This window comes from Macrosteles quadrilineatus, unplaced genomic scaffold (assembly GCF_028750875.1).
Source record: "Macrosteles quadrilineatus isolate MER2022 unplaced genomic scaffold, UCM_ALF_1.0 Scaffold_2__2_contigs__length_208266976, whole genome shotgun sequence".
In the NCBI taxonomy this organism is placed as follows: Eukaryota; Metazoa; Arthropoda; class Insecta; order Hemiptera; family Cicadellidae; genus Macrosteles; species Macrosteles quadrilineatus.
This window is the reverse complement of record NW_026542595.1, coordinates 151,959,621-151,975,261: the sequence shown is the minus strand read 5'-3', so window position 1 is coordinate 151,975,261 and position 15,641 is coordinate 151,959,621. Positions and strand designations below refer to the sequence as shown.

The 15,641-nt window shown below is 31.7% G+C and overlaps 1 protein-coding gene across 1 annotated transcript; it reads left to right on the top strand.

Moving 5' to 3' along the window:
* The first annotated feature begins 4,429 nt into the window (after positions 1-4,429).
* On the top strand, positions 4,430-10,713 carry LOC128986727 (DNA-directed RNA polymerase II subunit RPB1-like). The gene is made up of 3 exons (XM_054407224.1): positions 4,430-4,533; positions 8,064-8,187; positions 8,880-10,713. The coding sequence occupies exons 1-3, from the start codon at positions 4,516-4,518 to the stop codon at positions 10,355-10,357; spliced, it is 1,620 nt and encodes a 539-aa protein (XP_054263199.1). The 5' UTR covers positions 4,430-4,515; the 3' UTR covers positions 10,358-10,713.
* The last annotated feature ends 4,928 nt before the right edge of the window (positions 10,714-15,641 follow it).

The following is a 15,641-nucleotide window of genomic DNA, read 5'->3' as shown; positions in this document are numbered from 1 at the left end:
TTATTTTAACAAAACCTTCAAAATGAGGCGTCACTTAATAGGGGTTGTTGTTGAAAAAATAAGTCACCCCCACCCCCTACCCTGTTAAAGGGGTTGAAAAAATATTGTTAATTAAAAAAAATTGCGGAACCTATGTCAACAATCAATTCCACAAACAGAATATTTCTATCTATTTCGATTTTAAAAATACAGATTTCTTTCCATTATTTGTGAAATTGGTGCTTTTCACGTACAGTAAATCAAATTTTGGAATATCCGCCATTTTAGCTAGGAGTGAGATATTCACCTCGGATTTGCGTCATTGTGTTTCTTTTGACAAACCCTTCAAAATGAGGGGTCACTCAATAGGGGTTGCTATTTGAAAAAAAATAAGTCACCCCCACCACCTACCCCGTAAGGGGGGTAAAAAAATATTTTTGATGTGAAAAATTGCGGAATCTTTGTTAACTATTATTTCCACAAATAGAATATTTCTATCTATTTCGGTTTTAAAAATACAGATTTGTTTCCATACTTAATTTACACACTGTATGTTTAAGTCAGGTACACAAAATCATATTACAGCTGGTAAATATTAAACCACCACTATTATAATATTTAGTAGACTTAATAATATAATAATCTCTGAGTATATAAGCAAGAAACCCCTTTCTCACTTCCCACAGTTGCGATCTTATGGCTATCGTCGTGCCACAAAGGGCCGTAACACCAGTTAATGTCCTATAAAACGACCATGAAGGATTGGGCCGCGGTAAACGAAAGTTATCTCCAAGTGTTAAAGATTGCTCTACCATGCTACCAATAAGTTATTTAATGTTAGCAACATGTTTTATGTTATTACATTTTACTTTATGGAACAAAGTGATACTTATGGGGTAAATGAGGCGGTTCATCGTTTGAGCGATGGGGTCTGACTGCGGTAGACATAATTTTGGTTGTGAACGATTTTTGGGTTTTAAAACCTAATGCTGAAAAAAATAGTTCGTTTTATCTCAATGTATTCTAGTATGAATTTAAGGGGTAAGTAACAAATTTATCAAGCTTCAATTATATACCTAGACGCCATTTATGAATATTGAAACCTCAAAAAAGCGTTATTTATTTACAGTATAGTATTATTTTCTACAATACTTAACAAAATTTTCATCTTGTCCCCATGCGTTAAAAGAGTCAAACTTCAAAATACAATTTTCTTCTTCGAGATTGGCAGCCAATAAAAACTAACAGAATAAAAGCAAGATTAGAACAGATTGACCAAACATCCGAAGATGACCATGTGTGCGTAGTAAGAAAGGCAGTTCAGTAAACCTTAGCTGTGTGTGTTTATGTAAGTATGTGTTGAGAGTGGTCTGTGTGTGGTCAAAGTGCCGCCACTCCTACCCGAGGTGTCAAAACCCTTGGCTAATCCTCAAGGTCGAGTGCTGTAATGTTTGAAGACTTCTGAGTTTTCAGATCCGCGTCCAAACAGCAGTTCGATAAACTGAACAAATATCATTCTTTTCTGTCGATAACAGTCTATGGGTTGTACTAATCATTTGTGAGCATATGGAATGAAAATCCTCAGTACAGTTACGAGTTTAATATGCTCATAGGTTTTATATTTATAGTTTTTATCCTAGAATGACAAATTAAAATGTATAAATAATAGGGTTTGAACTAATATAAAAGTTCAAAGTTGGAAGTTTATGTTCAAAATAGAAAATATCTATAGGTTTATTGAAGTTAATTGATTGTATTCAAGAATATAAAATCCAAATACTGTACAGTATTCCGGTATGTATTGGCCAAAAACCAACAATCGAATGACTATAATCATAGTCAATATAGTCGCTAAAAAGTACTATCAAGTCCTTATAAATCACTCTTAAAAATGATAACAGACTATCATTACCTCTAAAAGGTTTGTTCGACGTCGAAATGGAGCTGACTATTTACTTCAAACATATGCAAAGAAATAATTAAGAGATACCCTAAAGCATATTAGAATACACAAAACACAGCATGGATTATTGTTCATACACAACGTTGTTTTATGAGTCAGTCTACACCATTTGCCTTTTACAAAAAATAATTGCTTTCTGAACATAACACATTTTTAGCGAATTTCCTACATAGGGAATAAGCGATTTTATAAATACAACTGACATAAGGCAGTTTGACACAATAATTGAACAACAGAGTAACATCACATCCAACCAGCAAATTTGAAGGGACCCCAGCAATGTTATATTATTAGGTCCTAACCGATTAATTATTAACGACTGTATCATTGGAAACATTTACACAGTGCCAATATTATTAACCGTCATGTTAAAAGTGAAACAAATATTAGGTAACGAATAATATTGTTCCTACATTATAAGTTACAACGGGAGAAACCAGTTGAATAATTAAAACGAGTTGTTCTTGTGAAGTTCAGGATCTACCACAGAGATAAGTTTAGAGAGTAAATTAAATCTTAAAAGTTTGTATTCTCCTGAAACCTACTGTATAAGTTCCACTTCTACATAACTGCGTTATAGGATTTTAATTGCATACATTTCGCTATTTGAAATTGTATCTGTTATTAAAAGCAAGTAAAAGTTTTTAAACAGACATGTTTATCTACTCATGTCTCCGTTATCTTGATCTCTAAGCTGCGATTTTATCATAATATGCCAAGTAATATATGGGACATAGCTAGTGTACACTGTAGTCGTGGTTAGATTACGGAACATATGATTAATAGGATATGATTTACATTCTACCAATAGACAATAGTTTTATAGCTGTGTGATGATACAGGACTAAACTAGGGCTGTAGACCCTACCCTTAATATTTTTTAGGTACACACACAAAAATTGGTCCTTTAAGAGAAGATGCGTTAAAAAAAGAAGAACTAACCATACTTACTGTCGGAGGATACAAGTAAAAAAAAGCAGTTATTTAAATTATTCAATAGAACGTGTTTTGTTAGGATGGTTTTTTTATGATGGAACTCAATTGAATTAATGCGTAACACACTTATATACTCTTCCTATCCCAACGATTTATTTACCATAGCCAATAAAAATAATTCCTATTTGGTTAAAAAAGTTTAAAAACAGGTGGTCCTGAAGTTGAAACCTTTACACATTACAACGCAAGTTTACAACATTGTAAATGGTAAACGTAGTATATTGTTTTAATTTATAAAATTCTTTACTGCTCAATTTACATATAGCTGATACAACAGTATCAATCACAATAGTAATTGGAACGCATTCTTTTAAATTGCCTATATATCTAAATAGAGATTATTTTTACACATCGAAAGTGAAAATGATTAACTGCTCGCAGGAAATGAAAAAAAAAACAACCTTATCCTAAAGGCAAGAAAACACATTATGGTACTGATTAATGATTGAGTTATTTTAGAAAATGAAACTTAAGATTAGCTCGGCCTCATATTTTTTTATGTCTTTGAACATCATAAAATTTTCATAATCTTCTTAGAATTAGGAATCAAAGAGATGTGATAAATGATGCATTCTGTCGTAAATTCTGTAAAAAATGAAATTAAAATGTCTGCCTCATAAAAAGTGTACTAGTACTTCAAAAACACGAGAAAAGTCTTGTTACTTTCAACAATTATCAATATAGAATTAGTTGCCTGAGACAATTTGCCTTTATTTAATGCAGATTCCAAGAATAATACATTATTCTCCTTTAGTTTATACGATTTTAAAACGTTGTTCTTTCATTAAAGACCGAGATTTCTTTTCATTGTTTGCATAAACCCTTTCCTCTTGGTAACGTTGCATGCTCTCGAAGAAATATATGCCAGTTTAGGATGCACACAAAATAACAATAAGAATTGTTTATAAATCTGTCTATTGAATAGTCCCTAACGAATTTTTGTTTTTCATAATTTGATTATTTACATACGTACGCTTTTCTTTACATTTTATTGGGTTTTTTGTAGAATAAAAGCATTACATACAATGGTATAACATTTCAGTTAATAATTCCTGGCAGACTAGTTACTGTTTCTGTTTTACATGGTTAAAACAAATAAGTTTTTTTTATCCAAGGTTTGACATGTAAAAACTGAGGGTTTTGGATTAAATATTTTCTGCATACGAACACAATTATTGTTAACTATTGAAAACACCTTGTTGTTGTACACTGTTTCCATTAAGTTTCTTTTGTTACTTACATAACCTTGTTAGATATATGGCTTTTCTTTTACACACATTTACACGGATTTATAAATAATTTGAAGCGGCATAATACTCACCTACGGAACATTGGATTGATCTGTCACTTTATAAACAACGATTTACTCTACTGAGCATCCACCATATTGCTCTGTTGCCATTTCGGCCACGTTGTTCGTCGGTTGCTCACTCTTCCCACCACTTATCGTCATTATCACCACGCCAGGCCAGGGCTACTACAGCGAATGACCTCCCATTCATTCAGTGACTACTTAGCACTCCTGTGGTATATATGTATATAATAGTGGACCACCAGTCACTTGGTGCGTTTCCACCATGGCTATCACACTACGGGTGAGTCTTATGAACAGTTTGCTGTTTCTTTGCTGCTTTAAGTTACTATTTTATTAAATTTATGTTTTTATTATTTTTATGTAGATTAGCTAAACAATGATATCAGAAAACCTTTTTTAAGTTTCGTTTTTTTCGGAGATTAACTTTTTCTGAAAATTATATTACATATTTTATATACTTTACAACTGACCTGAAATTAAAAACTGGCAGTAGAAAATCATTGCTAGTAAAAGGCTGCATTTTTTGCTGTACAAAGTGTTGAAAACACATTTACTTGATAATAGTTTCACTTCAGATTGTTAGGCACATAATGACACCTTCATTCAAACGTCTTAAACATTCCTACGGACTTCATTTCGGTATACACTTTCAATTACGATTTTTTGATTTGTTAGATTTTTTAAATGCGAGAATAATGTTTTTAACCGGCAGTTACAAACCTTTATAAATAAAAAAGATATTCTCTATCTATGCAGTTCATGCTCTCAAAATATATTTTTCTACAGCACGGACATAAAAGTGGTTTCCACATACTGGATCTAAGCTGAATAATCGACACAAGTGTAAGTTATTTACAAAATTGAAAATTTATCGAAATACTAATGATTTATATCAAATAGGTTTTCTTGAAATGTCAATAACGTATAGATCACATTAATTGAACTGTCAAGAAAGTGTATTGATATCAGTGATTATAATAGTCCTTTCCTTAAGAGTTTCTAATGGATAATGTCAGTCCGTTGCATGGAGTAAGTAGAACATGTGTTTAACCTACTTTCTAAATAAAAAAAGCTCACATTAAATTCCCGATAGTTTTTAGAATAAAATCTTTCATCCAAATAAGGTCATGTAAAGATTAGAATAATACTTTATAGTATAACTTTTAATCAAGAATCACACAACTAAATTAAAGAAATAGGTGTGTTACCAGTTAAAATAGTAAAGTATGTTATTAGACGATGAACTTTGGTAACAGTATACACTACAAGCTCAGTAATACTTGATGAGTGTTTTGAAAATAAATTAATCTTGTTTAGAAAACGTTATGAAAAGAATACAATTAATTAATGGCAAACTCGATTTCATGCATCAAATAAAGATATTTTGTGTTGAATAACGAAACAAAGGAATAAATGAAAGATTCAATCCAGTTATTCCCTTGCTGAACTTTTACAAAAGAATAGTAATTACTAAATGATGCTTCCATTGAAAGCTCAAGCACACTAGACCGTTGCAGTTGACAAACGGCCACTCTTAGTTGCACGATTAATTTCATAGACATAAAGTAATTTAATTTTACTTTATTTTTTTTTATTGCGTATAAGCTAAATATTATCACTTGCTCAGAATAACTCAATAACAATTCAGATATTTATTTGTTCAAAACCGATGTTTTGTTTTTAAAGTCAATCAAATTATCATCAGTTTATTGTCATTGGGATTATTTATGTGGATTGAACAAATGTGATAATTTTATCCTTTTTGAGCTTTAATTTCTTCGTTCTAGAAAATGACATGTTTACAGAGCTTAAATATTCATAACATTGTTGTCTCTTAGTTCATTAGCGTCATAAAATATTTACTACTACTATTAATACCACTAATTTATGTGAATACGTGATAGATGGAGTATGCTCAAAATTTTTTTGAAGACACTGTATGAACAATTATCATTCATTTAGTTACATGCCCATTTTAACTATCTACCAAATCTTTAAAATAATGAGTAAAAATCAAACTAATAATTTTGCCTATTTTATAATTGTAAATTAATTTGATTTTGAGATAAAAGTTAAGAAACGTTTGAAAAAAATATGATTCGGAACCTGTTTACATTTCATATACATATCTTCACCTACTATAAATTTGATTGATTATCACCTTTCAAATGCTGAATGATTTTCTTTTAAACACAACCCAAATAACAAGTACTGTGAGACACATTTTAACAAATAAGCTTATATGATTGTATCTGGTTTTTTTACTTCATAACCGATAAGCTGATATGTATTGTTGCAGAGTTATCTATGAGGTTTTTAGTTATTGGGAGTTTATTGTAAATAACACTAACGTGATGTTTTTGCTAACTCTAATAGATTCTGTATTGTAGGTATATTTTTGTTTACAAGTCTACAAATGGTTAATTTATTTTATTCTAGATTCACAATTTGATAAAAAATCTGAACCTTTGTTGGGAAACCACAAACGGTTAATTTTAACGTATTCTTCTACAATACGTAGCTTGCGAAAACACCATATTGAGTCTTATTCACAATAATTCCCAATAACACTAAATCTTATAAGTAACTATGCAACAATGCATATAGCTGATCGGCAATGAAGTAAAAAAAAAAAAAAAAAAAAAAACTAGGAATACCAACATATGGCCTCTTTTGTCGTTGAAAAGCCACAGTATTTGCCATTTCAGTAAAACACTCTGTATAAGATACTACAGCAAAATGTATTAAAAGCATTTGAACAGTATGGGTGTGTTGGGTGAAACCCTAGGTATTTGTAAGTTACTTCATATTCCGTTTGAAGGCTGGAACCACTTGCCAAGATAAAAGATTAAATTAAATTTAGCATAATATACCTACGTGTTTTAAAGTATGGTTTTATATTTAGCTGTGATTACTATCGAGTTAAATTGTAACATTATTAACAAAGATGTTCCAATTAATGGGTTTACTAAATATGAGGCAATCGTGTAAAATTACTTTATATTTAGTTAGGGGAAAGATAAATCCAGGGGAATGTAATACCTAGGACTTGGTTAATATCTCACTTCGCACATCTGTATTAAGTTAAGTCTCAAGATGTCGCTTGCAACCATTATTTACTTTCGAAGTAGCATACCAACTTCCGACTTGACTAACTTTAACTTATTACACAGTTACGGAATGGATTCGTTTCAATGTAAGTTTTGGCTTTCATTTGTAAAAGTGAAATATTTTAAGTCTCTTTGTAAGCACAAAATACGTAGAAGGTATGAAAAAGTAAATGTCTTACTTTATATTTCTATCTGGGACTAAATGTATACGTAAACATCTTCATATACATATATATATATTTGCACTGCCAAATCTGTTGATACCAATCAGTTAATGATTATTATGATAAAATTAAACATAAAACATTTCAATGAAGTGTTTCAGCATTTAATTTGTTAATAGGCCTACCCCTTTTAAAGCCAGTTTACATTACATGTTTACCACTTACTCCCTTTGTAAGCTGGTTAGTAAATCATCTGTTCTGCATGTCTTCCAAAATATAAACTGAAAGATCATAGAAAAATGTGAGATCTTTAGATTCACTACAACACATGAAACATTTCTTTGAAAGCTCTGTGTCATCTCAGCTCAGTTATAAGTGTGTGTCTTCAGTGGAAGAATTATAAGTTGTATTTCCAAGAAGTCGGCGTTGAAAATAGTTAGCATGTGTTAGCAAAACAATGGTCAAAGTATATTCGGGGAAAGTGAGGCAGGTTACATCGTCGCTTTCATGTTTACTGACACACTTAAAAATTTCAGACTTTTGTGATACTTCTGAATCTGGTGACTTTTGCCATCTGTATTACACCAGCTGACAAGAAGGATGACATCAAAGTCGACGCCAAAGAAAACAAAGATGATCTCGAACCTCAGGAAACGGGTTGTAAGTTTTTTTAAATCTAATAACAAACAATACATTCTTAGTATATATTGGTAACCTTACCTGGATTATTTTTAAAACCATTTGTACCAACTATTATAAATTATGAGTAAACTTAAAAGATAAATACTTATTCCAAGGAAAATTATTTTATAAGTAATTTTATTTTCATAAATGGTTCCACAAGTTAATAGAAAAAAAATAAAAAACTACTTATTAAATAGATATTGTACTCAATTTATTGAAAGTAGGATATTTATTTTGTGATGTATGTATTGGAATCACTACTAATTATTTTATTAAAATAAATCTCAAATCTTAAGAGCATTGAGTACTAGTTTTGGTTTGAAAAGAAGCTAGTTTTTAAAATCATAAATGAAAGTTCTAATCTGTTAATTTGAAAGTAAGATGCTTAATGATGTACAGTAACAAACATGGTTCAGTCATGTAGGGTTGTAGGGATGAGAAAAGACACTGCAGTCACCACTAACTTGTCCGTAGTTTATACTGTAACTGTGACAAATTGTCTTTAGATCGCCGTACATAAAAAAGTGGTGGTGATTGACAGTTGTGATAAAATTACATGCATCTAAATGATTAATCAATTAATCTCAATTAATCTATAGTAAATGATTTTGAAATCAAATACTTATTCTACGGACTATAGCAGTTTTTAATGGATTTGTTACTTTCAGGGATTTTTAACCCACTTCAAGATAAAGCACGAGCACTGGAATCTCTGAAAGACAAAGTCCTCTATCCGTTTTCTGCTTTGAAATCGACTGGAGGCTACCCCACCTACACCGCTGGTGTTACTAACACCTACAACCCCTGGAGCTACCCGTCCTACTCCTTCACCGGAAGTAGCTACTACCCTTACCCCAAGCCGAAGCAATACAACTACAGTCCAGGATGGTCCTACAAGAAACCTTACGCTACATATCCATACAAATCGTGGTACAACAAAAACTACTACACTACAGGAGGATACCACATCAACACTGCTACCTACGCTCCCAACTGTTACTACCCCTCGTCTGGTGCTTCTTACCCCTCTTCTACAGCAGCCCCACCGAGCTACACATCAGGAACTCCACTTTATTACTACTACTCCAGCGGATCTCCTTCTCAGTCTTATGGAGTTCCTGGGGTTAGTTTTGGAGCAAAAGCTGCAGTAAATGTTGCTTCCAAACCGGAGCCGGTTTCATATTCTAGTCATTTCCAACCGTCGGCCCCTCAAGTGCCCTTTAGTTCTTACTCCTTCAGAGTTTCATCTCAACCTCAGTTTTCAGATGGTAATTCTCAAATTTCAAATCCATCATCCGCACTTCCAGCTAGTCCTTCCCTACCCTTTTCTTCTTCGTTGTCTAGTATCTCAAGCTCAACGTATTCTCCACCATCATTCCCATCAGTACCGTCCACTCCATCCCCTCCATTCTCATCACCGATTCCTCCATCGGTAGTTTCTACAACGCCCAGCCCACCTCTGATTTCTCAAAGTTCCATTTCCTCTGGTCCGTCTTCAATCCCGATTCCAATCGCTTACAGCGGAGACGAAGGCATTTCACAAGAAATAATAATAACTCCCCCACCATCGAGTGGAAACGGTCACTACGTCAGTACTTTACCAGGAGCTAAGATCGCTCTTCCAGAATCATCATACTCATACAATCAACCTCAGTACGCGGTCGCTTACTACCCAAATGTATTTTACATCTCTAACGAACAGCGGTTGGAGAAAACATCTTCTACACAATCTGTAGGGGGAACTAATGATGTGCCTGAAGATGGAACTGTTGTGGATTCTTCCTCTACATCGGCTCCCTCTTCGGATTCCCAAAGCAAGGACGTATCTTCTCCTGCTACTAAATCTCAACAGTCTCTTGGTCCGTTACCAGGACCAGGCTTGACTACGTTCTACTCCTCACAGACTTTGGATCAAACTAGAATTCCTATTTCCTCTCCAGGTCAGTTCGTCGCCCAACAAACTCCAGGAAGTTACTACTCCTCGGCTGTTGTGCCGAGTTTCTATAGTGGAGTTAGTGGTTCGTACGCCTTGCCGCCAGGAGCGCCTAATACCTTCTCTGCTTTGACCCTTCCACTGCCAATCGGCTACTCACATGGACAACCTCCAGCGGGTTATCAGATAACACGAACGACAAAAGATTGTTGAAACTTGCTCATTTCACACATGTAACTTAAAGTTGTATTTAGGTTTTTTACAATAATAAAATATATCTTACGAAAAGTTTTACAATTTATACTTAAGTATGTTAACTATCAAGTTTTCTACAAAGTACGTTAGGATATTTTATTTATTTAGTTTAGATATTTCTAGTGTAAAGTTTAGCTAGTTGAACAACAACGCACTTAACATGATTTGGAGAGGCTGGCTGTATTAATAACCAAAATGTTTCGAACTAATATGAGTTAACCACATCACCGAGATTACGGTGATGTGTTGGCGTTACACGTGCAACCACAAGTGGACAGAGTTTCTGATTAAAGTTAAAATCTGATAGTGAGTTTTAAAGTTGACTAATTTATGTATCGAGTATATTTTATTAACACAAAACATACAATACCCATTATAATATTGTTGAAGTAGGGATGTCATCATAATATCAATGACAAATATATTAGTAGTGATTTTATCTTAATAATCTTTTTATTTTATTTAATTTTGTAATATAAAATTTTATAAACAACAAGTAAAGTATTTAAATAAGAATATTGAAAAAAAAAACATTTAAAAATCTAGAAAAAAAGAACATCCAAGCCCTTTTTATGTCAAAAAATTAAGAATAATTGCATATTTTAGCATTATGAATTATCTAAAAAAATTTTATCTAAACGACCAGGACTGAGTAAATTAATCTTTTTTAAATTGAAAAAAAATCATAATTTAATATTTTAATGAAAAATGTAAATCAAACTAATCCCTGAATTAAAATCTACCGATAAAATAATATATTTATTGAAGTAAGTATACATCTAAAATTAAAATCTAGTTGCTTACTTTAAATCCCACTGCCTAAAAGCCTAAAAATTAATGTATAATAGACAATTTAGCAAAAGTAATACTTTGAAAACTCTAATACTATTTTGATACAACCCCCAATAGGAATTTTGTACAACCCACGACCACTGACAGCTATCAGACACATGCTGCACTAAGCAAAACAGGATCAGAGCTTATTTAACTGATTTTGAGACTGCCTTATAAAGAATATGACATGAAAAACTACCTTGAAAACACTAAAGAGAATCTGTGATATGCTAATCCTCTATGGTAGACAATGCATCGTTTACATTCAAGATACAAAAAAATAGCACTCTAATATTAAAAGCCTTTAACTGAAAAATTAAACTATAATATTTTAAAAATGTATCTAATGAACTATACTTTGCAAAAGTATTTATACTTTACTACTAAAAACTAACATGTAAAGTGGTTAAGTTCAACGTGCTCTAGTCAGATTAGGCAGAATCCCAACTTTCTATGGATTTTCAATATTCCTGCAGAAATGTCTCTTGGAACTGATGCCAACAAAATGGAGATTGTGAAAGTGTTTAGGGGAGTCGTCAATGCAACATTATATAACGCATATAAAGCTAGTTTTCACTAAACAAATTAATCAAAATTATTGAAATCTCAATGTTAAAAACTGCAAAATATAGGTTTATGTTAATTTTCTAGAAAATGTTAAAAGATTTTTTTTAGTGCAGTGGTATACCGATGTGGTAACGGCAAGGTCTTGGTCTCGGGCCCTTACTGTTTCGTTTAAGGGACATAAGAAGCAAAACACAGTTTGGTCTTAAATTTACATAATTACGTGTCAAAATGGTAATCATGTATTTCTTAAAACCCCCATCTAAAATTATACACAAATTAGAACCTTAAAATGAATTTATATGAGTTCACAAACAAGCCCGAACTGATCATTGAAGAAGACGAGATGGAAGGTTAATTCGGTACAGTATTTTAAAAACAGTTATTTTTTAATGTCCCCCCGTACTTGATGTTTCCATTAAATTTATGTCACTACATTGAAAGGCTCAAGTGAAATACCTAGTTAACAAAAATCTAAGTTCTCTTTTATGTAAAATGTTTGTTTTATAATTCAGTTATAAAACCTAATTAAGTTAAAACTTTTCTATTGCCTTTTTATCAGCCAAAAGTATTATGTAGTAATAGGAAAACTTTATTCGTATTGCGCGTTTTTCTATAAGCGAACTCCACGTTCTGGGTTGATTTGATAACACCTCTTGAATTGATATATTTGAAGAACTCCCTAACGGTACCAAACCAAATTAATCGTGCAGAGTCAGCTGAGTACAAAGTGGAAATTCGATACAGAAAGGGAGCTCTAAATAAGCTGGCAGACGCCCTACTCCGTAATCCTCCAAATATTGCTGATACTTGTGCTGGTGTGCTTAATAATAAGGAAATATAGATAAATAAATGAATATTTTTATTCTAATGTAAAGTAGCAAAGTAAGTGTAAAGAAGTATATTGTAGAGCTAATAAATCTTGTTTTTTATGCCCATAAATACGGGAGTTTAACCTATTTGTATAAAAAATAATTAAAGCTTTTGCAGGGCATGTAAGAGGATTAACACTAATAAACAAATTAGAAGTCAGATTTTTACGTTTCGCAAGAGATGATTTAATGACTAGTATTACCATTTAACCAACAGAACAAATTATTTAAATATACATTTAATTGCCTAAAATTTCTAAAATATAGTTTACAGAATATATTTTGGAACATAAATTAGCTATTCATTCTAATTAAAAATATAAAAACTATTTTAAAAGTTTAAATTCTAAAGTAACGCTAAATATTTTCCAGTGGATTATCAAGTAATTATCAGATCCAATCCCACTTTTTGTTTATCAATGAGGATGAAATTAATCAACCCGGAATTCTTATTGGATCTAGATTGTTAGCGGATTACGTAGAAATACCTTTTTGTAAGACATCAATATGGGCATTGTAAAAACAGCTTAATAATATTGATTATAACCGTGGCGAATACGTTTGGGTAACATTTAACTGAATTGTGATGTAATAACTCGTTCACTAAAATAAATCTTTATGTAAACATTACATATAGCAAAACAATAATAACATTTCACTTGTGGGAGCGTAAAATGTCTTTAAGTTAACTCAGACACAAAAAACAAATGTTTTATAACTATTTCTAGTAGCTAGGTAACCTTTTGAACTACAATTAAATTAAAATGAAAACAAGGTCAATTTTCCACGTGTAGCTTTTTTTGTTTGAAAGAATCAATAAATATATAGTTACAATATATGTTTTTAACGTAAAATAGATTAAGAGCAATTTTAAATAAAGACTTAACCAACATGATTGGATCTCAAACCTATTCAAACCGTATACTTCATATAGCAATGCAACCCATATATTCTTGCGTTTCATTGTGTGGATTGAAATCAAGAGCTCCTTTTCTAAAAGTGTGCTTTTAGATGTTTTCAAATTTTTGTTACCGTACTGTTACAATATTAATTTAAGTATTACTTTTTTGCAAAAAAATAATATTTATAATGTTATAATTTAAGAGTTTATGAGACTAAGAAAAACTTTGCTATATTTTCAATCTTCTATTTGACTGATTTAATTTGACTAAAAGGAATGGTTTCGCTCAAAATAAGTAACTATGCTTTAGATTATTCCGTAAAATAATAAATACTTTTTACATTTCGGAAAAATCTAACAAAACCTCAAGATGTATTCTAAATTGCTAATACAGTCTGATTCTAATCAAACCATTTGCCTTCAATTGAGATCGAGTGTTAATTAAATTTATTCATCCAGGATTGGTCTGGTTCTCTCTAATCTCAGATAGCTCTAACGAAGGAATATAACGCCTCAGACGTAATATAAAATACATTGATTAATAAATGTAATGGAAAAGCTATAATATGTTTACAGTGACACTTATATTTATAATATAGAAAATATTTTATCTGAAGGAAAAAGATAAAGACATAATACTATGCGGAAATGCAAATGTTAATTTCAGTTAGACTAATTACGTTTCTAATCTCTGGTTGATAGAGCCCTTAGAGACTCCAATCCAGCAGCCTTTACCAATGGTTTAAGGAAATAACAACATTAAGAAACACTTATAATTGGCAATCATACACAAACAAATGTTTCAAGACATTTGGGAATAAAACACAACCATACACTAATAGACTTACATCATACACCAATATGGAACATACCTAATAATGGAGCCCCATCTCATTTAATGAATCTTAATATAAAAAAAAAACCATAAGAGTGTTACATACCAAACCCAAAATGTATCGTAAAAATCATAATACATTAAGTTTATCATAAAATGTATTAAACAAGTTTATATGGTTTCGGACTTCAATAATTATTCAGAATGCTGGGTTAGGAACGAGCAGGACTCTCAGACATAGTCGGCCATATGGTCTGAGCCTGTGTGCACTATTCAAAGCTATCAGCAAACTTTATTCCGATCGTTATTCCCAACTTTGCTTTGCTTCGAATTTTTTTTAGGCACAGACCAGAGACTTATGTGGAAAAAATTAAAGATAAACTGATGCCTAAATTAATTAGGACAAAGCTAGGCTTTAAGAGCAGTACAACCTCATGAACAATAAATAAAGATAGATATGTTCTTTATTTTCCCAAGGTAGGCTGTGAGTTTGATATGTATGATATCCTTGTGCAATTAGTGCTTTTATTAGATAAGAACCTGCCCTCGCAGTCTAGAACATAGGTAAATTCTTGTGTTTTGAAAGAATTATCCCTATATATAATGCGTGGAGGTGATTTCTGTGAAACACTACTCCTCCGTTAATAATAGATGAATTTGAACAAACGATCTGTCAAAATTATAAGGAATTTATTGTGTACACGCCCCTTTCACCAATTCCTGTAATAAAAGTCCTCGGGCTTTGCCCCAAAATAGCCAAAATCCATCAAAATCCCAATGTATTTCTTACGAAGAAAATTTACTAACCCAACTGTTTGGTAAATCTTACTTCAGTAGTGAAACTTCTCAAGATATTTTGCATCATGTGTACATGTTCTTAGAACTCTATTTATAACAGCAGAAAGAATTAGTGTAAGATTTGAACGTAACCACCGATTTCGACAGGTTTCACCTAGTATTACAAAATGGCTGCCAATTATCAAATGCAACCTTAACTCATGTGTGAAACCTTTGATCTAAAATTAGTTATATTGAATTTGAAAAATTCTTGTCTGTTTATAAGAAAAATGCTTGTTATATATATATATATATATATTTAATTGTACTTATAAATACTGTACAAATATAATTAAAATCTGATGGCACATGTAATCTGAATTAATTAAATAAACAATTACGTAACACAAAAACAATTAATTAGTGTGTTAAGTCTTGATAAGAAGTGCAACTAGAGAC

Coding starts and splice junctions, on each gene's coding strand:
- LOC128986727 (XM_054407224.1), top strand. Junction 8,188..8,879: donor CGAACCTCAGGAAACGGGTT/GTAAGTTTTTTT, acceptor TGTTACTTTCAG/GGATTTTTAACCCACTTCAA.